Source organism: Microtus pennsylvanicus, chromosome 18, assembly GCF_037038515.1.
Source record: "Microtus pennsylvanicus isolate mMicPen1 chromosome 18, mMicPen1.hap1, whole genome shotgun sequence".
NCBI lineage: Eukaryota > Metazoa > Chordata > Mammalia > Rodentia > Cricetidae > Microtus > Microtus pennsylvanicus.
The window spans coordinates 28564642-28589863 of NC_134596.1; the positions used below are offsets into that span (position 1 = coordinate 28564642).

Here is a 25222-nt window from a genome sequence, read left to right on the forward strand (position 1 = left end):
TAAATACCCCGAGCAGAGGCCTGCTGCTCAGCACAGGTACCCAGGTAGGGCTTCAGTCTCAATGGAAGCCTGGGTCAGCGCTGGGTATGAGAAAGATGCTCAGGCACCCCCAGCCATGTAGTCCTAGTGTGCCATCCCCCTCCACCCTTGTAAGAGTCTCTCTATGTAGTCCTGGCTGTCCTGGAACTCATTATGTAGGCCAGGCTGGATTCAAACTCAGATCCACCTGCCTCTGCCTCCCAAACTGGGATTAAAGGTGTGCACCACCACACCCAGCTCCATTTCTGGGCAGAAACGGGGTTATCTGACTTTTGGATTAGAACTCACTTTTAGGGGAAGCCAGGGCTTAACCTGTAACCATGGGAGAACACCGCTTACTGGCTGGCTCAGATTGCTTTCATATACACCCTTGGCCAGGGGTAACTCCCCTCCCTGGATTACCCCCCTCCCCCCAGTATGCCAGATCTTTTCCACATCAGCCATTAAGAAAATGCTCCCCAGACTTGCCCAGAGGCCAATCTGATGAAAGGCAATTTCTCAACTGAAGCTTTTCTACCCAGATCAAACTAGCTTGTGTTACATCCCCTGGCCTCCCTTCCCCCAGCCCCCCACCCCCACTTCCGCCTGGCTGCACACACAACAAGCACACACACTAACAAGCAGACACACACAACACTAACAAGCACATGCATACACAAACAAGCACATACACACACAAGCACACACACAAGCAGCGCACACACAAGCACCACGTGCACACACAAACAAGCACACGCATACACAAACAAGCACACACTAACAAGCACGCAAGTCGTCTTGGCTCACTCAGACTCCCCTTAGACCTCAGCTCTGTAGCTGGTGCCCAGGTGACTTCACTTGGCCCACCCTCTAGGCCTTGCCCAGGAAGCTGGCACACCTGCTCAGCACAGGACGCCCCAGCCCCCTGGAGACATTTCAGCTTTCTGCAGTCAAGGCACCACTGAGCCAAACTGGCCCCCAGTTCCCACCTGTCCCCAGCTGAGCCCAGTGAAGAGTCCTGGGAAGAGCAAGAGAAGCACGCCAGAGACCAGGCTTGGTTTGCATAGTCTGCACGTTTAATCACTTTAAAACCTCTAACATTATCTTGTGTCCATTAAATAGAACCAACAATGCCAGGCCTGTTTAAATTACAAGGAAAAAAAAATCACTGTGTACCAACCCAGTATCTTACAAAACCAGCCGGGATGGCCATGAGGGGTGGGCAGAAGGGGCACCCCTGGGCAGGTAGGCTGGGTACCAGAGGAAAAGCTAGGGAAAAGAAAAAGGGGGTCCCAGGTGGGAGGGGACTGATTGTCCTAATGGGAGGGGTGCAAAAGGCACATCAGAAGAGAGGGCTTGGGGGGCATCATAGGCTATGCTTTCTCCACCAGGGCACAGTGTTAGAAAAGGCTTGGTGCCGCCACCTGCCCACCCCTGGCACTGGAGAGCCAGCGACCCATAAGCCCTTGGCACAACCCCATTTGAAACACAGATGTCAGTCTACCCCCCTTACCATAACCCCCTTTCCTAGAGCCCACCTGGCCAGCCTGCCTCTTCACGGCACGGGGCTTAGTTATTCCCTACTCCTCAGCAATATGCTGCAGGCCCCTCTACCTCAGGGCTGGGCAGCCATGGGAAGGGCAGGGTGGGCATGGGTGTGAGGAGGTCAATGGTCCAGCTGCTACCCCCATTAAAAATACAAAAACAAAAATCAGCATCTAAAGTGAAATAATCACAAAGTGAAAATATATCCTCAAACAGCTCCTGAGATCCCCACAGGGGAAAGCAGCATCGGGTGGGAGGCGGGAGGGGCCGGCTAGGCCACCGTCCCTTCCCATCACCCACCCAGGGGCTCCGGTACTGTGAGTGCCAACAGCCCAGGCAGCCCCGGGCTCAGAAAACAGGGCCCTGGCAGGGGGGGGAAAGGTGTCATCGACAGGATGTCAAGACACCAGCTTAAGGCCCCCAGAGCTTTAGTTTGGCCCGTGCCTGCCCAGCTCGGCCTGGAGTGCAGAGGCAGGCTGAGGGCATGTAAGGGTGGGCACGCTGGAGCTGGACAGCGCCTGCTTCGCTTTGGTCCCTTCCTACAACTGCAGCGGCTGTGGAGGCTCACCCACGAGCTTGAGGGTCAGGGGATGCAAAAGCCCTTGGAGAGGTGGCCGCCGTCTTCAGTACCTCCTGGCCGGCCTCCCTGTTGCCTGGATGGGGACCATTATTGCTTTCTGAGGGGCAGGAACGGGTAGGGCTGCAGCGATCAGGACCCCAAGAAAGGCCGCCCCTCTTCACTCCGCAGAACTCCAGCTGGGCCTTGGAAGCTGCCCTAAAGATTTTACTCCTTCTCCACGTGGAGGGGTGGGAGGGGGTGAGGCTCCTGGGTCCCCACCTCAGGCAAACAGGTAGGCCCAAGGGTGGGGTAGGAAGCAGTGTCTGCCCCTCTTACCTCCCAACTAGGGTCCAAACCCAGTCCCAAGATAAAAAAATACTTTGGTGAATTAAAAAGTGCCCGAGGAAGGGATCAATTTGATGGGGTGGGAGTGGGCTCGTCAAAGGGCGCTCTGGTCTTTTATAAAGGCGGTCCTCTCGCCCCGGCCCTCATCCTCTTCTGAGTCAGACGGGCACTCCTCCTGCCAGGCTTCTGGGGGCAGCCCCTTGTAGGAAACGAGGCCGCGGTCCATGGTGTACACCTTCACTCCCCGGAAGCTGAAGCCAGAGCGCAGCTGCAAGACCAGGAAGACGGTACCGAAGACCAGCACAATGAAAACGCAGCTGAGGCCGGCCACCACCTCAGGCAGATGAGAGGGGAGCAGCCCAGCCTGCAGCCGGGGCTCCACCTCCACCTCCGGGTGCAGTGCAGGAGGCTGCTGCTGAGGCCGAGACTCTCGGCTGCTCTGGCTTTGCCGGGAGCAGGTTTGCTCCACAGGGTCCAGGGAGGCATGGCTGGGGCAGCTGAGGCAGTCTGTGGGAGCTGGGCCCTGGCATGTGGCACATGAGGTGTGACAGGGGGTGCAGACGCTGGCACGGATGATCTCCACATCATTCTCAGTGCTGTAGTGTGTATCGAGGACTTGGGGTGTGAAGCCTGGTGGGCACTGCTGGACACAGCTTTTCTGGTGCAATGAGAAGCCTTCCTCGCACACTGCCAGCACAAGAGAGGATGGGGAGCATTAGTCAAGGGCATTGCAGCCTCTAAGCCACTGAGCTCTCTACCCGAGGTCCAGCCACAGTGGACCTACTGTCCCCAGGAGCCTTTTTTCTTTAGCTGCTAGACCATCACTGTCCCCTCTGACTCCACCATTCCAATCCCATCCCCGCAACCTTCCCAGCCGTAACCACATCCACTACTGACCCACGCAGGCCTGGCTGGAGGTGAGGGTTTTGCAGCCGCTGCTTTCAGGAGGTGTAGCGAGCCCCTCAGGAGCTGTGCCATATAGTACGAGCGTAAACTTGGTCAGCGTCCCTATTCCCGGGTTCATAAGAGAAGGGTCAAGGGCGTGGGCACCGTATCAACAGCCTAGAGCCCAGCAGCACCCCACCCCCACTCTCCATACCATAGTTGTTGGCTTCGCTGGTGTTTTCAATCTCTAGGACCCATTCGCCAGAGGGGTCCTCATCCCAGGAATGAGTTGTCATGAAAGCCCAGTCATTAAACCCATCAGCGGAGTAGTCATGGGGTCTGGAGGGAGAGAGTTCCATGTAGCCCACGACATATGGGACATATGCTATTCGTCCCTCACAGACTGGAAATGTTTTCTAGGAAGGCTATTTCCCAGATGCTCTTAACCAGGGGGCACACACAACTGGCATGAAAAATGGGTCTCAGGCAAGGATTCCCGTTGATGGGGGAGTCCCAGAGGATATGGCTGTCCCTCTCCCAAGTGTCCCTGATGCTTGCTGGAGTCTTGGAGATAAAGTGACAATGATCTGGAAGCGAGAGTGCAAAGGGGACATGGTGAGCACCTGGCAGCCAGTAAGGTGGAGCGGGTGCCCATGGGGCTGACAAGGTGGATGGCCAGGTCGCCACGGCGGTTGTAAGACAGGGTGAGCCGTGCCTGAGCATGTTCCAGCCGGGTGATGTGGTTGGGCTCGCCCAGGCACGCCGTCACAGACTTGCGCACCTCTAGCCGTTTGCCAATGTCCCTACGCAGAAAGCACCACGTGAGTCAGCAGGACAGGAGTGGCCAGCGGGCGCCCCAGAACTCTCAGGCCGATTTGCTGCCCCCCCCCCACATTCAGGGCCCAGTTTTTACTTGGGTTCCACCAAGATGTCAATGATGCACTTCCGCTGGGGGGCCACTGTTGTCCAGTTCTGAGCCAGGGCCACCATGGCACCTGCATCCAACAGCCCATAGCCATACGAATGGCTCACTGCAGAGACAGGGAAGGGTCAGTAGGGAAGCAGAAGTGCCCCATCCTACCTCAGAGTCTAAACCTCTGGGTCACCATCCCTCACCTTTCCGGCCCACACCGTTGGTGGCCCAATCATTAGCATTGAGGTGGGCTGGCTTTGAGGTCTGTACCACCAGGTGCTGCATGTCCCGCCAGGTGAGGTTCTTACTGAAAAGAAGAGAAAGTCTAAGGGTCAGGCTTTCTGGAACATAGCAGGAGAAAACAGCTCCTTTACAGAGAGCGCTGCGGGGACAGGCGCTGCTTGTCCACTTACTTGGCCTCCAGGGTGAGAGCAATGATGCCAGCTGCCAACGGGGCAGAAGCTGAGGTGCCCGTGTGAGATTCTGTGCACTTCTGCCTCAAATCAGTTGTCACCTGCCAGAGGACATTGGTGTTGAAACCATGATGGATGTTGGGGGGAGTAAAGGAGCCACCTGCCTGTCCTGCCAAGAGCAATCAGTACCCCAGAAGTCAAGACACTTGGATCCCAGCTTCTACCTTGCTAACATGCATAGCTCCTTCTCTCAAGGATTAAGGTGGATCAATCAGAGGTTGGAGGAAAGCAGGTTTTCAGGGAGACTGTACTTCTTTTGCAGCCCTCAAGATTCTACGAGGGACTCCAGCTCTTGGCACACATTCCACAAGGCCACACAGGGATGAGAGCAGATGAGATCTAATGGGGCCCCAAGCAGAGAACAAGAAGCCTTCTGACCCAGTTCCCAAGCCTGGGGAAGACTTACAATCTGCTTCTCATTCTGGTTGCCACTGCTGTAGGTGGTGGCCAGCGTGGAGGAGCAGGCCTCACTGTACCAGGGCACGTTGCCGAACTGCGTGGCGCTGCTGATGGACAAGGTGTAGATGCTGTTGGTGTAGCCGTCACAGTTGCAGCTGTCATGCTCCCGGCCCCCGTTCCCCGAGGCCCAGACGAAGATGGAGCCCAACCCCCCGCGACCCTGTGAACAAAGCAGGCCAAGGTTACTCAAGATGGGGCATGAGTTGCGGGGCGGATAAGGGGTACAGAGGTGCAGCAGGAAGATGCTGCAGCAGCCTGAGAAGATGGGAGCCCCATCGCTGGGGTCTCAGCTCACTTCTTGGATCCACCTAAAGATCCCTATGAAGTATGTATGTACACTTAGGCATGGGCATCAAATCAAAGCAGCCTAGGTTCAGAGTGGTGTGGTCCCCACAGGACGGGGTAATGGATGCTCTCTCTCTCTCTCTCAAACAATTACTATATGATATGTGCTGTGGCTGTGCATGCCATGGTGCCCATGTGGTGGTCAGAGAACAACTATGCGGAGCTGGTTCTCTCCTTCCCCATGTATATGGGCACCGGGGCTTTAACTCAGTCATCCAGCTGTGTGCAGATGCTGTACCTGCCAACATCTCTCTTAGACCCTGTCACGTATTATCTGTGGTGATGCTGAGATCAAACCCATGGACGGGATGCAGCTCCACGGCAGAGGACCTGCCTAAAATATGTAATGTCTATGCTCAATATAACACTGCAATCTTTGCCCCAATTAAAAAAAAAAGTCAGGGCTGGAGAATTAGCTCAGCAGTTAAGGGAACCTGTTGCTCTTGAAGAAGACCTGGGTTTGATTGTCAGCACTCATGGTGGCTCATAGCCATCCATAATCCCAGTTTCAGGGACTTCAACAGGTGAGCATGCGGTGTACATACATGCAAACCATTAAAACATTTATACATATAAAATAAAAATAAAATTAAAAAAATCAGGACCTTGGCCAGGCAGTAGTTGCGCACACCTTTAATCCCAGCACTCGGGAGGCAGAGGCAGGCGGATCTCTGTGAGTTTGAGGCCAACCTGGTCTACAAGAGTCAGTTCCAGGGCAGCTAGGACTGTTACACAGGGAAACCTAGTCTTGAAAAAACCAAAAAACAAAAAAAAAAAACACCCAAAAATCAGAACCTTATTCAAACGTCACCTATTCACTGTCAGTCTCCAACTCCTTAATATTTTAATAACATTTAGTTTTAAAATTTTTTTTTTTTTGAAGGTCTTCACTGTTTTATTCTTATGTACAAAGACTGGCGTTCATCTTTTCCACTGGGTAGAGTCTTGAAGAATCCATTCAAGGTCGCTTAGTCCAACTTAATGAAGCCGATGTCCTTCGCGTACTGCCGGAAACACTGGCGGCACATGTTCAGCCCGTATTTCCGGATCAGACCGTGGCGGTTTGAGCAGACGCGGCAGGAGCGGGATCCCTGGCCGAACTTCCGCGGGTGACTCCAGTAGAGCTGCTGGTGACCCATGTTGCCTCACTGACGGCCGACGAGCCAAAAGGCTTAAAATTTTTTAATGTGCATGTATGTCTATATAAGGTTGTCAGATCCCTAGGGAACTGGAATTACAGACAGTTGTGAGCTGCCACATGGGTGCTGGGAATTGAATTCTGGTCCTCTTGAAGAGCAGCCAGTGCTCTTGACTGCTAAGCCATTTCTCCAGTCCATAAAATTTATGATTTTTTATGAGTGTTTTGCCTCTATGCATGTACATGTAGTACAAGTGTGTCTGGTGCTCTAAGAGGCCAGAAGAGGGCACCAGATCCCTGGAACTGGAGTTACTGATAGCTGTGAGCCACCATGTGGGTTCTGAGAACCATTTGCAGGTTCTCTACAAGAGCAGCCAGTGCTCTTAACCACTGGAAAATTTCTCTGGCTTCTATAACATTTCATTTTACCACTTTTGTCAATATTAAAATTAAACACAAAAGCCAGGAGGCATGGTGGCACACACCTGTAATTTCAACGTCAGGAAGCTGAAGCAGCAGAGTCATGAGTTCGAGGCTAGCCTGGGTTACAAGGTTACATGGCAACCTTGACCCTGGGACAGTCAAAACCACATAGGAAGACCTTGTCTCAAAAACAAGGGCCAAGAAGTGGTGGCAAAGGCAAGTGGATCTCTGTGAGTGCAAGGTCAGCCTGGTCTACAAAGGGAGTTCCACCACAGCCAAGGCTGTTACATGGTGAAACCCTGCTTGGAAAACCGAAAGAGAAAGAGAAATAAAGAGAGAGAGAAAGGAAGGAAGAAAGAAAAAACAGTATCTAAAATAGAAAACAAGGAAGAGAACAAATGTAAAAGATAGAATTAGCCAGCCTGATTTCCAGGGCTGGCATTGAACCCCCACTTCACCTGGCTAACTCCCCGAAAGAAGGCCTCTTCAGCGAGACGGGCTGGCCCATCCACGGTTTTGCCATCGTCCTCAGGGCCCCAGCTGGCGCTGTAGATGTGGATGTGGTTGGGGTTCAAGCCCAGCGAACGAGCCTCTACCGCATCAGTCACCTCGCCATCCAACATGCGCACCCCTGGCCGCAGAGGGGGTGGGAAAAGGGATGCCGCGTGGGTCCAGCTGCCAGGGGCACCCGTAGGCACAGGCCCAGCCTGAACCCCAGGGAGGAGCAAGAAAGAGGAGAGGCCAGTGCTGGGAAACCCAAGGCCCATCAGTTGTCTACCACTGCCTTTCACAGACACGACCCAAAGAGGACAGAGGATGTGACCTTCTCCCCAAGACTACACACTCTTCACTAGGAACAGCCTGGGGCCTCAGAGGAGCAAGGGATCCAAGGTTGTGCTGAGTAAGGGAGACGCTGGCACTGGCTCTCCTATGCTACCAGCACTGGGGTTCCAGCTTTTCCGATTGCTAAGAACCTCCCACAGACTAGCATGCTGCCTAAAGATCCATTGTGGAAGAAGGCCATGGGCAGAGAAAACTTCCAAAGAGGTCCCTACTATCTTCAATGTGGACCCAGGGCCAAGGCTAATACCCACCTCCAATTCGGGCGTTGTAAGCCACACCCACACCACAGACACCGTTGTTGGCCACTGCTGCCACTTCACCTGCACACCGAGTGCCGTGCCTGCCAGGGTCGAGAGCACAGCATTAGTGTGGTGGATAGAGTGTAGCAGATCAAGCTTGAGGAGTGGAAGGATCAGGAAGGACCTTGAGCTACATCCACCATCCCTTGTGTGTGCACAGCACTTCCCCTGTGGGGCCTGTAGTCCTCTTTGGTCCGATCAAAACCTCCCTTGGATCTGGGTGTGGAGGATCTGAGTTTGAGTCCAGCCTGGTCTGCAGAGCAAGTTCCGGGACAGTGAAGGCTACATATGGAAACCATGTCTCAAAAGACCAAAACTAAAACTCCCTTGGGTGACTGGGACTAAAAACAAAGACTTGGTTGTGGGGTTGTTTTAGAGTTTTACTGTGTAGCCCTGGCTGTCCTGGAACTCACTCTGTGGATCAGGCTGGCCTAGAACTCACAGAGATCCATCTGCCTCTGCCTCCCCAATGATGGGATTAGAGGCTGCGCCACCACCAACCCTGGTTGTTATTGCATAGCCACTACGCACCTGGCTAGCTTGGAACTCACTATGTAGACCAGACCTCAAATTCACAGCATCTGCCAACATCTCCTTCTCAAGTACTGGTTAAATTAAAAGAATATGCCACCATGCCCAGAGAGACTTCAGTTTTTAGGTGGGACATGTGACATCAGACTCACCCCAGAGGCCCAGAGGCCAGGACTCACACTCCTCACCTGTTGTCATTCATCTGTGTGTACCGAGGCTGGGGGTCAGGGTCCTGGTCATTGACGTCAAAACTGGCTCCAGGATCCTGTAAGAACAGGCCGTCATCAGGAGCTGCTAACCACAGCGATGACAGAATAGGCCCTAGAGGCCCCTGCCCAGGGGTCACAACCACTCATCCACTCCTCACATAATTGCCTGCCAAGTCAGGGTGATTCTTCTCGATGCCGTCGTCCAGGATGGAGACCACAATGCCGTGACCTGTGAAGCCCTGTGCCCAGGCTTCCTTCACATTCAGGTCTCGCTGAGTGACACCAGACTGCAGAGACAACCAGTCCATCACCAGAAATATTTGGTTGTTAACTCAGAGAACCCGTTCCAACCTCAAACCTCGATCTTAAAATGCCGCCACTGCTTTCTACCGGGCACACAGACTCCGGGAAGGCAGGACGGGCTAGAGCAGTGGTTCTCGCAACCCTCTAGCTCCGAATTATTTACATTATGATTCATAACAGTAGCAAAACTGCAGCCATGAAGTAGCAATGAAATAATTTTATGGGTGGGGTCACCACAACATGAGGAGCTGCAGCAACGGGAAGGTTGAGACCCAGTGGGCTAGAGGCAGAGAAAAGGGGGGAAGAATCAGAAGCCCCAGAGTGAGCCTCATCCACGCACAGCCCCTCCCAGTGGTGGGGAGAAGACTAGAACCCAGGAAGGCAGCATACCAGGTACCACTGCTGGGGGAACTTGGGGTCTGTGGGCTCCTGATACACGTCCCTCTTGGTCCTTCGCTTTACGACCTGCTGCTCCAGCCACTTTACCTGGGAATGAAGTAGATAAGTAGATAAGTGGGGGGCGGTGCGAAGTGTTGTGGGTGCTCAGAACAGAAGGGGATGGGAGCCAGAAGGGCCAGGGCCACACTTACTTGAGGCTCCCTCTGTAGCCGGCTGTGCCGCGGGCGGTGAGGCAACAGGGACCGCTTTGTCACTGCTCTGTGCCTGAAGTGGTAATAGTCACCGAAGATCTGTAATAAAGCAGCGAGACTGAGATGGGCCTTCCATCTGGCAGTCCCTGGGGGAGGAAGAAAGGGGGTGGACGAGGCTGCTGGGGAGCTCACAAAGACAAGTGGTGTGGGGGGGCATCTGTTCGCTACTAGGACCCAGGATGACAGGCAAGGGATAGAGAAGGACACCCCTCATTTAGATGTGCTGGGTTTTCTAAGCAACCTATGATAAAAGCCCACTAACAGAGCAATGCCACAGATCCCATCCCCGTCACTCAGAACCTGCCTCTTGTTCAGATGCCCTGGAAGACAAACTGCTTTATGGTGCAAAAGCCCCTGCCCTCACCCTCCTCACCACGGGGCAATGTCCTGAAGTTATACCAATAGGCCAGGTAAGAAACCTACCTGGCCTAGGTTGTGAAACCCATGCTTCCGTGCCAGGCTGTCAGCCACAGCTGGGCCTCCAGAGATATGCACAGCCCAAGTGTTGGTGAAGACCTTTTGGCCACGAGCATCAGCTGCTAGCAGGACCAAGGCTCCTGCTGCTGCTACCACCCATAGCAACCAGGGCCTCAGCTCCATGGGGGGGCAGATGACTGGGACCCCGGAGCTCCCGTCTCCCTGGCTTGGTCACAGGGCCTCGGCTGCCACGTGCCTGCTCACTGCCGGGGGCCCGGAGCTGACTGGTGGGGGCATGGGGCCGAGATGGGCAGGGCTGGAGGGCAGGATGAGAGCCGGCTCTGAGGGAACAAGAAAGGACGCTGCGTCAGTCCATTCTCATCACACACTAATACCGTTTTCCTGTCTTCAATGCGTAGGCTAACAGGCGTTTCAAGGGAGGTGGATAAAGCAAACACCTGAGGGGTTGGGAAGATGGCTCAGGAAGGACATTCACTGCTTCCCCAGTGTGAGGACCAGAGTTTAGAGTCCCAGGACCCACATAACAAAGTAGGCTTGGCAGCCTGCACTGGGAGCAGGGAGAGACACCAGGATCCCCGGGGCTTGTTGGCTGGCCAACCTATCCAAATCACAAGCTTCAGGCTTGGGAAGAGAGCAGGCCTCAAAACAAAAAACAAACAAACAAACAACAGTGGTCAGGGCTGGCTCTGTGTAAGAGCACTCATAGCTCCCGAGAACCAGGCTGGTCCCAGCACCTGTAGTGCATGGGTCACAACTGCTTATAATTGCAGCTCCAAGGGATCCAACATCCCCAGCTTCACCAGACACAAACCCCTGAAATGTCTCTGCAAGAATCCAGCTCCTACCCCTATGGGTCAGCCAAACAGACACATGGACCCAACATCTCCCTTCACAAGCCCTGCTTGAGTCATTCAAAATAAAAAACAAACAACATCCAAAGAAAGAAAGATACATTATAAAATGGCATGTACACAGGATTCCATTTTGTTTTCTTAAAACTATAGATGCATGTTTATACAAAACCAAAACAAAATCTGGAAGGACACCCACTGCAATGCTAACAATGGTTCTCTGGAGATGGTGAGAATCTGAGCAGGAACTGTTACTTCTTGTCTTTGTGTGATCGTATGTTCTCACACCTAGCTATATTTTATAAAAAGAATAACATGCTAGCTCTTTAGAAAACGTACAGGGTCTACCCAGCTCATTAGGGTATCCCGGTTCAGCGAAAACGGTTAGCTATAGGAGTTCTTTGAAAACAGAGTCCCTGCAAGGAAAGAGTGGGTGACTTAAGTTGGGGGGGGGTCTGGGAAACCATGCTCTGAGCACAAGGGATTCCTGAGGCTTCACCTCCCTCTAGGACTAAGATGACAGCCATCTTTAGAGGCAGGGCTCAGAGCTGCCCCCTTGCTTGTTCCTGACCCACCACTTTGCGTAATCTGAGCCAGGCAGTCAGGGCAAACACTGGCTGCTGAGCCAGGAGCACCAAGGTGAGGCTGAATCAATAGTCCTGAGTGTTGTTTTTCCTCCTTCAGCAAACAGACAGCAGGACCTCTCTACCAGGGGCCACATAACTGTCCCCAGAAAGGGCCCCCAGCTAACCACAAGCCAAGCTCCTGGGGTAGGTGGAAGCTAGGGCAGGCTCCAGTAGGCTGCTGGGGGTATCCTGTCTCAGGGCCAAGTGTTTGCATCTGCCCAAGGTTCCTGATGCCCCCCCCCCACTCCAGAGTCCCAGCCCCAGAGGTGGCCATTCATTCAGATGGTGACGTGAATGTTACCTCAGCGGAGCAGGACAGATCTGCTCGCTACCAGATTCTCAGGGAGCTACAACAGGCCTCCCTAATTGCTGCTGTCTCACCCTACGGGCTGAGGGGACTCCACACACAATTCCTGGAGTATTTTCAGTTTACACCAAAATAACCTGACAGCTGATGGCAGGAGACATCCACAATGCAGAATCCATGCCCGAAGGGCAGAGTCCAAAGGGCTCCCACGACATGCCTGGGAGTTCCAGTTCCCTGTCCCCTTGGGAGATAAAGCCACTATTTATGGCTAATCAGAGGCTCCAGTGCTAAGGGGTACAGGGACCCCAAGCCCTCATTTAAGAAGATGTGGGGCTTAGAGGAAAGGCCTGCTCTCCTGTGACATCTAAACCTCTTGGGTTTAAGACACCAGGCAGACTCCCGGCCCAAAGTTGGGAGACCTGCCTACAGCTTCTGAATTCCGGCAGGGTCTGTCTGGGTCCAGCCCAGGTTCTGGCAAACCATAGATGGAGCCACAACTGCGTGGTGATAGAGGTGATTAACCAACTATTTAATTACCTTGCAGCAGTCCACGAGCAAGCACCCACGCTTCAGGCACAACTGAACAGGATGGGAATCTCCCCACCACTAAGAAAGGTGATCTGCCTCCCTCCACCAAGTGTCCTCACCTACGGCAAGGGTAGGCAATGGACAGCAGACATCAGACAGCCATGCCTCAACATCTGACATAGAGGACCCCCCCAACACACACACACACACACACACACACACACACACACACACACACACACGCTGAGAACAATGAATGAACAGGCTTCTCCCCACCCCCATCCCAGACTCTGACTCACCCTCTGAGTCCCGGTTGTCTCAAACCAGGAGGCTGGATATATTTCTAGCTTCTCTGGGTCAGTCCTGCCCAGCACTCAGCTCTGGGGCCTGGCTACAGACTGAGCCTTGGCGCTGTCCCTAGCTGTTTTCTTGGGCAAAGTCTTTCTCTCCCTCCCTAGAACCTGCCAACAGAGACAGCCCAGGTATCAGAACTGCACCAACCACCAGGTGTGGCTGTTGTTTCCTGGGGCCTGGAGACCTGGCTGAGACAGCAGCACAGAGCAAGTCACAGAAGACTGTCGGGAAACCCGGTCAGGTCTCTTTCTAGCAGAGACCCCAAGGCAGGTCTGTTACCGGCACACATACACTCCCATGGAATTCTAACTCCTAGTCCTGGCTCAACTACTGTTCCTTGTGTGATCTTACACAAGTCATTTCCTCTTTCTGGGCCTCAGTTTCCTTGGTGGTTAAAACTATTAAAAGCCAGCGGCTTTAAAACTTTTTTTTTTAACGAAAAGCCAACGAATCTTCTTAAAAATGTAAATTTTAGATAGAAGCCTAATATAGGAAACAAACACCGAATCTGCTCAGCCACTCTCCTTCGCTGTGCCCACACCTGGCCAGCAGCCACAGGCCCTCCCTGGGCCACATCACCTGCATCGCCTTGGTACTTCCCAAGTCAAAGAGAACCCCAGCGCTCCAGAGGGATGAAAGTCGCCTTCCCCCAGGCGCCAAGGACCAGAGGCGGTGGGGAAAGTAGGCACTGACCAGACCAGCGTCTGCCGTCAGACCTGTCTGGCAAGCAGGCCGCCCCTCGACCAAGCCACCCGACGGGGGCAGCAGGGGCCTCCGCCAAGGCCTCGGCAGGAGGCAAACCTAGACCTCCCGGAGCCGGCCTGCGCGCGCCCGTCCGCCGATCCCGCCCGCCGATCCCGCCCCCGGCTGCTCCGGCCGCACAGGTGTGCGGTCCTCCGCCCGAGGACCCCGTGTCCCTACCAGGAGCGCGTCCCGCGGGGTGGGGGGGCACAGGCCCGAGCCGCCGGGGCTCCGGAGGTCGGCGGGGCAGGCGTGAGCACCCAGCGCCCTCGGAATGCTCTGCCCGGCCCGCCCCAGCAGGGGCCCCGCCGGCGTTTCCTGAGGTCAGAGGGCTCGCCCCGGCCCCAGCGGAAAAGTACCGGCGCGGGCCCCAAGCCCCGCGCTCAGGTGGGCTGCGCTGCTCCCGTCCTCCCACCGCGGCGGCCGGGAACCCGCGGCCAGAGACCGGCGGCCGGCGAGGCCCGGGGCTGCGCCGCCCGGTTCCGCGTTCCCTCCCCCCTCCCCACGCCAGCTCCGGGCCCGGCTCCCCGGCGCGCCGCCTTCCCGGCCCCGGGGCCGCGCGCCCTCGCCGCTTACCCTAGGGAGCCCAGGCGGGGAAACTTTTCCGGGCGAGCGCCGGCCGCGGCTGCTCGGCAGCCCTCGGCCGAGCGCGGAGCCCGGCGGCGGGGGCCTGGCTCGGGCGGTCCCCGCGCCCGGCAGCGGCGTCACGGCGCGCAGGCGGGGAGGCGCGGCGGCGCGGCCTCGGCCCGGCCGGCGACCAGGGCAAGGCTCGGCCTGGGCTCGGGCGCGGGCGGGGGCAGCGGCCCGGCCGCGGCGGCGCGGCTTGTTTACTCGGGCCGCTGTCACGGCGGCGGCGGCGGCGGCGGCCCCGGCTCCTCCTCCTCCTCGCCGCGCGCCCCTCCCCCTCGCGGCGCCACCTCCGCGCTCCGCGGCCGCCGCCGGCCTGGCCCGCTCGCCGCCCGTGCTGGGCGAGCGTTCCGAGCGCCCCACGCGGCGGGCCCCGCGGCCTTTAGGGCGCCCTGGCTGCGGCTGCTGGCGGGGCGGGTAGGAGCGCGGCCCCTCCGTCCGCGCCGGGCTCGGCTCTCGGCCCCGCGAACTCCCCGGCAGGCGGTCTCAGAGACGCCGGCGGGATGGCGAGGGAAGGGGCCGGGAGTCGTGGGAAGCCCAGGCTGGCCCTGCCTTCCCCGCGGTCCCGGCTCCAGAGCCCTGAGTTTGGGGGACAGTCCCGGGAAGCGCCCTGGGATGGCGGACCTGGGGCAACTCCACTCCCTCACTGGTCGGACCTCACGGCGGCGGTAGGGCAGCCCTCGCGCCTCCTGCTAGAGGAGGCAGACTTTTATTTGCTTCTGTAGAGACAGGTGGATAAACAGAAATAGCCCACCCCCTTTTATGTTTGGTCTCCCCCCCCCCTCCCCGCCCCCTGCAACAACGGAGAGCCAGGCACTGGGCCAATCAGTTCACATTATCTTCTCCTTATGTACATTCTTTAATCCACATAATCCGTTCAGGCTGATTTAATAACCCCACTTTACAGATAAGGAAACTGAGGCACACAAAGTTTAAATAATTTTCCTTAAATCACACAACTTAGCAGGCCTCGGATTTGGCAGTGCTTCACGCCAAGCTACTTAGAATATACCAGCCAGAACCCTTCCCTCCCTGGGTTCCTGCCCTAGAAAACGGCTGTGCTACTTGGCCAAGGTCGACATTCTGCTGGAGCTGAGAAAGAAGAGGGGAAACAGGGCCAAGAACTTCCCAGGCTGGGTTGTTCCAAGGTCGTCAGCAGCCTCTGCCCAAACCCTTCTCGCTGTCTGTGAGAGATAACCTGGCTACAAAATGCTATCCCATCCTCTCCTTGAGGGTCTTTAACACGGGTAAAGCCGCTGAGTGCTCCTCGGGGCTAGGCACTATCCTAAGCCGGCTCCATGTGGTTTGGCTTAACCCAAACCGCAAACCCCATGAAGTTCACACAGCGGTTGTTTAGGGATCTTTTCTGCATTCTAGACTGTTCTTCTGAGGATGGGGTTTAGACCCAGGAAGGTTAAATATGCCAAGGGGCCAGGGGTGGTAGCACTTGCCTGTAATCCCAGAACTGGGGAGGCAGAGGCAGGATTAAGACTGCATACTAACACTTTGTCTCAAAATTCCCCTGAAGTGTGTGTGTGTGTGTGTGTATATATATATATATATATATATATATATATATATATATATAATTTCTAAAGTCATTCATGTGGCAAATCATCCAGCAAAGTTGAGTTCCAATCCCTGTGGCACTATTTTGCATTATGACAACCTTAAGTTCCCAGAGCCTCAGTTTACCCTTCTGTAAATGTGTATGCAGTTAATGGAGTCTGTTATAATTTGAGCACCCTTAAAAACACTACCGACACAGGGTCCTCAAGGCCAGGAGATTGGTCTGTCCGTCCTTCTGGCTCCTCCCAGACTTCTCTTAGAAGGAGCTGGGAACTATGGGGGCCATTATGGGGGAGCCCCTACCAGCACACCCCATGCACAGTTGGGAAGAACAATACTCCTGTGGTGAGACTGAGGCCGGAAGTGAGTCAGAGTTTTTCCTCGGGCTGTGAGCAACAGCACCCATTTAGGGGAAACAGGGACAGGGTTGGCCCTATCTAGCAGGGGAGTCCCCCCCAGTGCCCCTCCTGATTGTCCTGTGACCTAAAAAAAGGTCACCCCAGAATGAAAGCCTCTGTGGTTCTGCCCATCCTTGGAGGTTGGGCCCAGAGGCATCTCGGTGATCTTCCTCGCTGATGCTGCCTGGCTGGACAGAATCTATACAGGCACCTCACTGAGGGAGAGGGATACGTGGAGGGACCCAGCGGGTTGAGCAGCTGCCCGGCTTAACCCACAGCCGCTTCCACTTTGTTCCTCTCCCGTTTGGAAGTTCACAAAAATTGCATTTGCAACAATTCCGCTGGCCAGTGAGCGGCAGAAGGCCTCACCTCGGTGAAATAATTTCCGTCTGTAGTTCTGTTCTCCTGCTCACCTTCTCCCTATTGACCTGCAACCTAAGCTGCCTCTGACACTCAACTCCTGACGAGTCCCCCACGGTGACACTTATCTGTTTTACAGAATCCCTAGGACCTGGAGTGACTGGAGTCTAGAGATGGGAGAAGCGGGGCCCTCTGGAGGGCTGGAAGTAAGAGGAAGGGGCCAGTCTCTCTTTATCCTTAGATAAAGTTGAGCCATAATTAACCACAGAGCGCTAAAATCCATCCAGTCCCTTTGTCCCCTTGGGAAACTGCGGGAGTCTCCAGCTCTCAAACATTCCCCACCCTGAGGCACCCAGAAGCCTTCAGCAGCAGTCACCCTTGGTTTAAGTCACCATACACGCAGCCTGTGTGTATAAAGGGTGCTTCCTGTCCCTGGAGGGATGGGACAGCTTTTTGCTTGCGTCCTTTTTTTCTCTTACCTGAACCTCCATAGCTCCTGTCTATAGCAGTGTCTCCATAGCTCCTATAATACAATAGCAAAAGCTTCAAGTCATGCAAAACTGAGTAAAGCATTGCCATACTTCACCATCTAGCTCCAGAGAACCCAAGACGATCCATCCTGCTGGTCCCTTCGGCTTCCCTGTTGGCTGCTGGTGCCCCGGTGAGGCTCCTGTCACGCCAGGCAGTAACTTTCCAGTTCCGGCTAAACCACTTTGGGAAAAAACCCTTTATATGACAGGCCAATTGGTGTCTGTAGGTGGGGGGAGGAGCCTCAAACTAGAAGTGATGCGGCAGTGACATATCTTGTCACGTTGGAACCGAATCCCAACATGACTAGCCTTTCTCATTTTCTCGTTTATTGGGGTGGGTCTGCACTTACCTTTTCCCGCTGGCTCCTCTCCATCCTGGTCACTTGGTGCTTTAATGGCTTCCTCTGGCCAGCTGGAAGTCTTCAGCCTCCCCTTCTGTGCCCAATGAGTGCTACCCACAATTAGGCACCTAATAAATGCTTTGGGTGCAGCCCTGTCTGCTAGGCATTTGCCGGATATGTGCTGCGTGCCTTGCCCTGGTTCCCTTAAGGCTTGTCCTCGGGAAGGCAGAGCTACCTCTGACCTGAGACTCCGCAGGGTCCTTAACTTTAGCTTTGTGACCTGCTGCTCCAATCAGCCCACTTCTCCTCCTTCACCGTAACAGCTGACCACCATCACTTGAGCTTCTGCCTTGGTTGGTCGTCCGTCCATACAGGGTTTCTCTCCTTCAACACTATTGATGCTTAGGGTCATACTGTCTCCGTGGTGGGCGTTGAGTGGGCACTGTCCAACATCGGTCACCTCTCTGGTCCCAACCCCAGATGCAACCCCCACAGTAATAACATCCCCAAGTTCCTAAACTATGTCTCCAGTGACAAAATCACAACCCCAGGGAAACCTCTGATCCACAGTCAGGTATGCCAGTCTGGAGGCATTGGGAGTCGTAGCTGGGAACCAGATACCCCGATGGCTCTCGGGTGCCAAGCCACCTCATCTGGCAGTCTGACAATGGTTATTGAGTGTGCAGAGCAAACAATGTCACATATCTTCATGACTTCTGGGGACATCTCTTTCAGAATGTTAAAGACAGGGTGACTCAAGGATCACACTCCATTGACTAGCGTGGGGAAATGGGTGAGACATCTTAGCGTTAGGTGTATTTAGAAAGCAGATCTAGGAATGGGAAGTGGGTAGGGAGGGGCGAGAGGAAGCCTCCCCGATGATGGACGTGTTCCTTATCTTGATTGTGCGATATTGTCATGGGTATGCACATGTGTCAAAACATATTAAATTGTGTACTTTAAATAGATGTGGTTCATAGCATGTCAATTATACTTCAATAAAGCTGATTCCGATTGTTTACGGTTTTGGTGCTTCACAGACACTGCTCTGGAAATCCACTTGGGGAGTCCCCAATGGCGAGGCTAGACTGAGAGCACTGAAGACAATAATGCCTGGTGTGACGGTCACATTCGTAACCCAGCCCGCAGAGGGGCTGAGGATTGGTTTGGGTTTGAGACCAACCCGGACTACATCGTAAGACCCTTCTAAAATAAACTAAAACTCACTCATGATGATACAAGTCTGTAATCTCAGCACCTGGGAGGTGGCGGCAGGGGGATCAGGAGGAAAGGCCAGCCTCAGCTCCAACCAAGTTTGAGATCAGCCTGGACTACATGAGACCCTGTCTCCAAAAGCGGGGTGGTGTTCACAACTGACAGGAGGGGACAATATGAGGAACAGCTGGGCGGGAGGTCATGGAGAAGCTGTCCATCCTCCGGCTCAGGAAAGCTTAGTCTGTCAGACGACATCAAACCAGCATGTCTGGAACGGTGTTATCAAGGGCTTCAGAAATAAAACAATGGATGTAGTGTGGGCAGCCAGGAAAGAAACAGATGATTCTGGAAATTACAGGTTCCTTCACTAACTTTAATCCTTAAACCAAATACTGCAAGGGGAAAAGTCAGCTAAGACCTGGGGAAGGGCGGCACTTTCTCCACGGGGCAGGTACTCCTGGAGAGCAGAACCCAGAGTTCCGTGCCAGCCTGCTCTTCCCAGGATGCCGCCCACCTGAGGGGCTGCACTGGACACATGTCTAAGAGGCCCAGGAGGGAGGCCTGGGAGTGGCACACTTCTGCCAGGGGACCAGATTCCTTTGAACCACTGGAGACCTCAAGGTCCTCAGGAGCCCTGAGCACAGTAAGGGGTTCACTCATCTGCCAGGTTAGTTGGGTTCGTGGCTGTGATAAAACCCCGACTGAAAGCTACTTGGGGGAGAAAATGGTTTACCTCTTCTGCATCGCAGCACATCACTGAGGGATGGCAGGGATGCAGACGGGGACCTGGAGGCACAAGAAATGAAGCAGAGATCATGGATGAGCACTGCTTGCTTACTGGTTCCCTCAGCTACCTTCCTTATACTAGACAAAGACCACATGTCCAGGATGGCATCCCAGGCCCCAGTGATGGGCGGGGCCTTTACATCAGTTAGTAATTAGGAAAATACCCACCAACTCGTCCACAGGCTGATGGGATGGAGGCAGCTCCTCACTCGTGGGTTCCTCTTCCCAGGTGTGTCAGGTTGACAGCTGAAGCTAACTGTGACATTGGTGGCGCACCGGTAGATGGTGGACTTCTTCCAGGTGTGGTGAGGGAGACTGACAATAGGCGGGTCCAGATCACCATGCCCCATCTAGGAGATAACCGAAGGGCTCGGGATGAAGCTCAAAGGAAGGGCACTTGCCGCCATGTGCAAGGCCCGGGTTTTATCTCTAGGACTTGCTAGGCATCATAGTGCAATCCCAGCACTCAGGAGGCTGAGGCAAGAGGAGTCTAAGTTCAAAGTTAGCCTGAGCCTTCTAACGTGATCCTGCATCATCATCGTCGTTGTCACCATCATCATCGTTACCATGGTCACCGTCACCATCATCATCGTGTGGACCTCCCTGGGGAAGAGCCTGACCCTGGGGTGTCAGGGAAAGCTATGAGCACAAAAGATCTTTCAGCCAAGTCTCAAAAAGGAAGCAAAGGTGTGGGGTCCTAGAGCCTCAAGAACAGGGGGTTGGGGAATAGACACGTGGAGGAGAGAGGGTAGAGTGGGAAGAAACCAGAACGGTAACGGTAACAAGGACAAACTCAGAGTGCACATGGCAGGCAGAGCCTAGATGCCAAATTTAGCACTCCAAGTAACGGACAATTTTGATAGTGCATAGAGTTTTATTAATTTGTCCCATTTATTTATTTTTTACAGCCTTCTACAGAGTGAGTTCTAGGACAACCATGGTTATGTAGAGAGACTCTATATCTCACACCACACACACCACACACACCACACACACACACACACACACACACACGTCCATCTGTCTACTGTGGGAAGGCAGGTATAGGGACCCACAACATTTCTGCATAATAGGTACCATATGTGACCCTCTGGACATGACATGGGGACTCTCACCAGTCAGTATGCAGGTGTGTAGGCTCTGGCTGGCGGGGGCGGGGGCAGATGGAGAGGCTCTAAACACCCCTATTAGGAAGTGGGGTCTGTAGGAAGAGAGCTGGTGAAAGCAGCTTGGAATCCCACAGCTCAGTCAAGTAGGTGGATCAGGTGCTTCTCCTTAAACCACACCCCCCAGGGGCATCTCTCGAAGGCGACAATGAGGTCCTTTGAGTTGCCAGCTGGAGCTTCCCACCTTCGTTGGCTCGCTCTGGGGCATCATTCTCATGCCTTAGAGTTATAGCCCCCCTGCTGCTGACTGCAGACACAGCTGTTACTGTCCCCATTTCATAGGTTCTGAAACTGAGGTCTAGAGAAGAGGACTCAGGATTTGGCCGGGGGAGTGTGAACAGGGACGGTCCACCCACTTATACCACCCTGCCTTCTGTCTCTGCGTGAGGGAGCTCTGGCTGAACCAAACTCAGTTCACTTGGACAGACTGTGGGTGGCACAGTCTTGCTCACCTGTGTTATCACAGGAGATATGGGCTTATTTTTCTGTCCCGTTCACTAATGCCTCCCCTTCCCCCAGCACTTGGCAGGAGATGGCATAGAGTGCCTGAGCAGTCCTCACCGGGGCTCCGTTTCCTCATTTTTTTTCTGGCATGGTATTAACAGTACTGGCTTATCGTATTAACTAAGTGCTCAGCATAGGGCCAGGCAGCCACCAAGGTGTCTGTGACTGTGTTGTGTCCTCAGGAGGACCCGCCCACCTTGGCTGGCACCCAGGCCTTCCTGGCACAGTCCCCTCACGTGGCTGCCCACGGTCAGCACGGCCTTCAGTTGCCCTGGCTCCCAGGTCGCCCGTTGGTACCTCTATCCACTTGGCACCGTCCATTTCTTTCCTGTGTGGTCAGAGATCATCAGTTGTCTGTGTTTTCCAGTGGTCTGAGGCGGTATCTCTCGACTTGTTCCGCATGCTGGGACACACGGACCGGGCTGACTGAGACCAGTGGGGCCTTCCTAGCAGCTGCCACATGTTTGGAGAACAGACAGGACCTAGAATTTATTCCAGTTATACCACAGGACAAGAGTCTCTGAGGGGTCCCTGGCGGCCATGCCTCATAAGGACAGTGGCTCTGCCACCTCCTGCATTGTGCTTACTGAGGGCTCTCCTCACAGGGATGGGGCAGCCCCAACTTCCTGATCGGGCTCTTTCTTCCTCTTGCCAGTGCAGGCCTTCTCTACCTTGAATTCTGTCCATTGTCTTAACGCTGTGGTTCTCAACCTTCCTAATGCTGTGACCCTTTAATATAGGGTGTCCCCAACCAAAACATTATTTTCATTGCTACTTCATAAGTGTGATTTTGCTACTCTTATGAATCATAATGAAAATATCTGTGTTTTCCAACGGTCTTAGGCAAACCTCAAAGGGATCATGGCCCACAAGTTTAGAGCCACAGCTTTAACAGAAAGTAGATCAGGGAGTCTCCCTGATGCCAACACACAGGAGGTTTTATATAGACCAGGCTAGCCTCAAACTTGCCCTGTGATTGCAGAGGACCTTGAACTCCTGATCCTCTTGCTCCTCCCCCTGACTGCTGAGATTATGGGTCACGACCAGCTAAACATTGGCTCTTCTTTTTCTTGTTGTTGCTTTTTAGAGACAGGGCTTCTCTGTGTAGCCTTGGCTGTCCTGGAACTCACTCTGTAGACCAGGCTGGCCTCCAACTCACAGGGATTCACCTGCCTCTGTCTCCCGAGTGCTGGGATTCAAGGCGTGTGCTATCACCGCCTGGTTAAACATTGGCTTTTTCGGTACTAAGTGTACCTTGCTCCTTGCTCCTACCTGACTCCGTGCATGATGAAGAGGTGAGTAGCGGCACAGGTCGGAGCACACCAGGCAACAGACCCAGAGCGACCTTGCTGCCCTCTGCCCTCTGCGCAGTCCCCCCACATCTCCACCGCATCTTTCTTATCCCTGCAACTTCTCTTCCTTTTTGCTTTTCACTTTGTCGTCCACTCTACTATGAAGCTAGAGTTAGCGCTGAGCTCTTGCTCCTCCTATCTCGGCCTCCCTAATGCTGGGATTATGAGCATGTATCACCATGCTTGGAGCTCAATTGTTTTGTCTTGAAACAACACACACGTCTATTTTTTATACCTTTCCACATTTCATTTTTCTTTAGTTAGCAATATATCTGCATTAGAGAGATGCAGGAGACACACAGACACAGAGTTGGGCACTGCTCAGTGGCAGAGCCCTTGCCCATCCTGCGTGTGGTCCTAGGTTTGAGGTCCAGCCTCACAAAAGCGAATGAATGAATGAACGAATGAATGAAAACTGCAAACCCAGCAAAATGCAGAGGACCGATGAGTTGAATGGAACCAGATGATGTTATCTGGCTGACACCAAATTGCTACTAGCGGAAAGATGACCAATTAGCGCCGATCTTGTCTGAGACAGGCCTCGGGATGCTGCCATGTGCCGGGCGGTGACTCAGTTCTCCCCGCTTCTCTCCGAGATACAGCGGGCGCACTTCTGTTTTCACAGTGGCTGTTACATCCCTTGGACCAAGCATCATTTACACGTGAGCCCCGCCCCTGTTCTCTCCTCGCTCGCCAGCAGCAATTAAAAAGGACTAATCCACGCCAACACAATCACAGACACAAATGCAAACTTGGGCAGTGAGATTCCATGTCAACAGTAAATTGTAAGGTGGCCATGCTGACGGGACTGATAATGAGTGTAATTGCAGTGGCTTGCCTACCCGTCCAGGCACCAACCCTCACACACACAGGGCTCTTTCTTTCGTTTTCTTTTTCTCCTTTTTTTTTTTGTTTTGTTTTGTTTTGTTTTGGTGAGACAGGGTTTCTCAGTAGCTATGGAGCCTGTCCTAGAACTAGCCCTTGTAGACCAGGCTGGCCTTGAAGTCACAGAGATCCGCCTGCCTCTGCCTCCGGAGTGCTGGGATTAAAGGTGTGCGCCACCATTGCCTGTCTCTTCTTTCTTTTCTTTTCTCATAAATCCTAGACCTGCCTTGAGCTTCCTGTGCAGAGGAGAACGACCTTGACCTTCTGCTTCTCCTGCCTCCACTTCCTTAGCACTAGGACTGCACACTACCCTGCCTGGTTTAAGAGCTGCTGAGGATCAACCAGGGCTTCATGCAGGCGACGCAAACTCTCTATCAACTGAGCGATAACCTCAGCCCACACACAGGGTCTTATTTATTCCTCTCCAAAGGCTAGTGGAAGAAAATAATCCATTTTACAGATTGGAAAACTCAATCTTTTTTTTTTTTTTTGGTTTTTCGAGACAGGGTTTCTCTGTGGCTTTGGAGCCTGTCCTGGAACTAGCTCTGTAGACCAGGCTGGTCTCGAACTCACAGAGATCCGCCTGCCTCTGCCTCCCGAGTGCTGGGATTAAAGGCGTGCGCCACCATCGCCCGGCTGGAAAACTCAATCTTGATCTAGACCTGATGTCATAGACCTAAAATTTCAACTAGGTGTGAGGAAAGCCAAAAGTTGGCAAATTCTTGGTTGGGCTACTTACTGAGACCTTATCTCAAAGTGAAAAGGGGGCCGAGGACGCACTACTTAGCTCAGGGGCAGAACCTGTCTAGCCTGGACCCAGCTCTGCGGTCAGTCCCCAGAGCCACAAAGAAACCACCTTTCTCCCAGCAACCAGAAGACAGAAACCACTGCTCAGTCTTAGGGGCACTGAATATCTTGCCAACACTTCCTGTTTAGGAAATGTTGTCACTGTTTCAAGCTGTTTGTCTAACTCTGGGGGACCACTAGGGACCCAACTATGGTCTTTGCCATCAGTTCCTGGCAATGGGAGCTCCCTCTAGCCAGGACTGGAATGAATGGAGTGTAAAGTAGAAGATGGAAGGGAAGCAAGGTGGTCACGTCCCTGCTGGAACCTGGACGCCTCTCACCCACATCAAGCGAGCAAACACACAACACAAATGCCACTGAGGAGATAATGGCCTGTGTCCATGACTGTGACAATGACTCTGTGTCAGGTGCTGGCAGAGGAAGGAGTAAAGGTTCTGTATGATCCTGCGGAGTCCTTGGCAGGCCAGCCTGGGCTTGGGACTGGCAAGGCTGAAGATGGGCGTATGTGGGGCTGGGTGCATAGAGTTTCATGGCAGACACTTACCTAGCCCTTGGCACCCTCCCCCCAACACACGTGCACAAACCCACACAGAAAAGCACACTCAAGGTCATTGTTCTCTGGCAGCAGCCCCCCTTCCCCTCCTGCCTCACTTCCTTCCCCACCTCCTCTGTTCCTACTGCCCTTTGCTTATTCCCTGTTCTGGGCCTGTTGGCACCTGAAGCTGGAACTCCGTCTCCAGAAGAGGCACAGCGTAGCCAAGCAGGTCTGGAGCCGGGGCCTCCAGCCAAACTTAGATCCCAAGTCACAGGCCGACCTGAGCGTCACTGGATTCCTCAGGCGTCAAGCAGATCCCTGGTTCCAGTACCAAGATGGTTGACCTGGTGGCAGCTTACGACAG

The 25222-nt window shown here is 54.0% G+C and overlaps 2 protein-coding genes across 4 annotated transcripts; both read right to left on the reverse strand.

The window, feature by feature from the left end:
- Nucleotides 1-1072: 1072 nt before the first annotated feature.
- On the reverse strand, nt 1073-14211 carry Furin (furin, paired basic amino acid cleaving enzyme). 3 transcript variants are annotated; one of them, XM_075953264.1, is made up of 16 exons: nt 13964-14211; nt 10362-10696; nt 9879-9977; nt 9679-9774; nt 9144-9272; nt 8965-9041; nt 8198-8286; nt 7562-7734; nt 5145-5357; nt 4679-4779; nt 4469-4572; nt 4266-4383; nt 3976-4155; nt 3567-3691; nt 3365-3475; nt 1073-3154 (listed from the first exon to the last, which is right to left on the reverse strand). In XM_075953264.1, exons 2-16 carry the CDS (start codon nt 10536-10538, stop codon nt 2562-2564), a joined length of 2385 nt encoding a protein of 794 aa, XP_075809379.1. In that variant the 5' UTR covers nt 10539-10696; nt 13964-14211; the 3' UTR covers nt 1073-2561. The 3 variants fall into 3 exon arrangements, with proteins under 3 accessions (XP_075809379.1, XP_075809378.1, XP_075809380.1); XM_075953263.1 differs by lacking the exon at nt 13964-14211 and adding an exon at nt 12988-13137; XM_075953265.1 differs by lacking the exon at nt 13964-14211 and having other exon boundaries at nt 3369-3475.
- LOC142837880 (small ribosomal subunit protein uS14) lies at nt 6409-6729 on the reverse strand. The gene has a single exon (XM_075953266.1). It carries the CDS (start codon nt 6679-6681, stop codon nt 6511-6513), a length of 171 nt encoding a protein of 56 aa, XP_075809381.1. The 5' UTR covers nt 6682-6729; the 3' UTR covers nt 6409-6510.
- Nucleotides 14212-25222: the final 11011 nt, after the last annotated feature.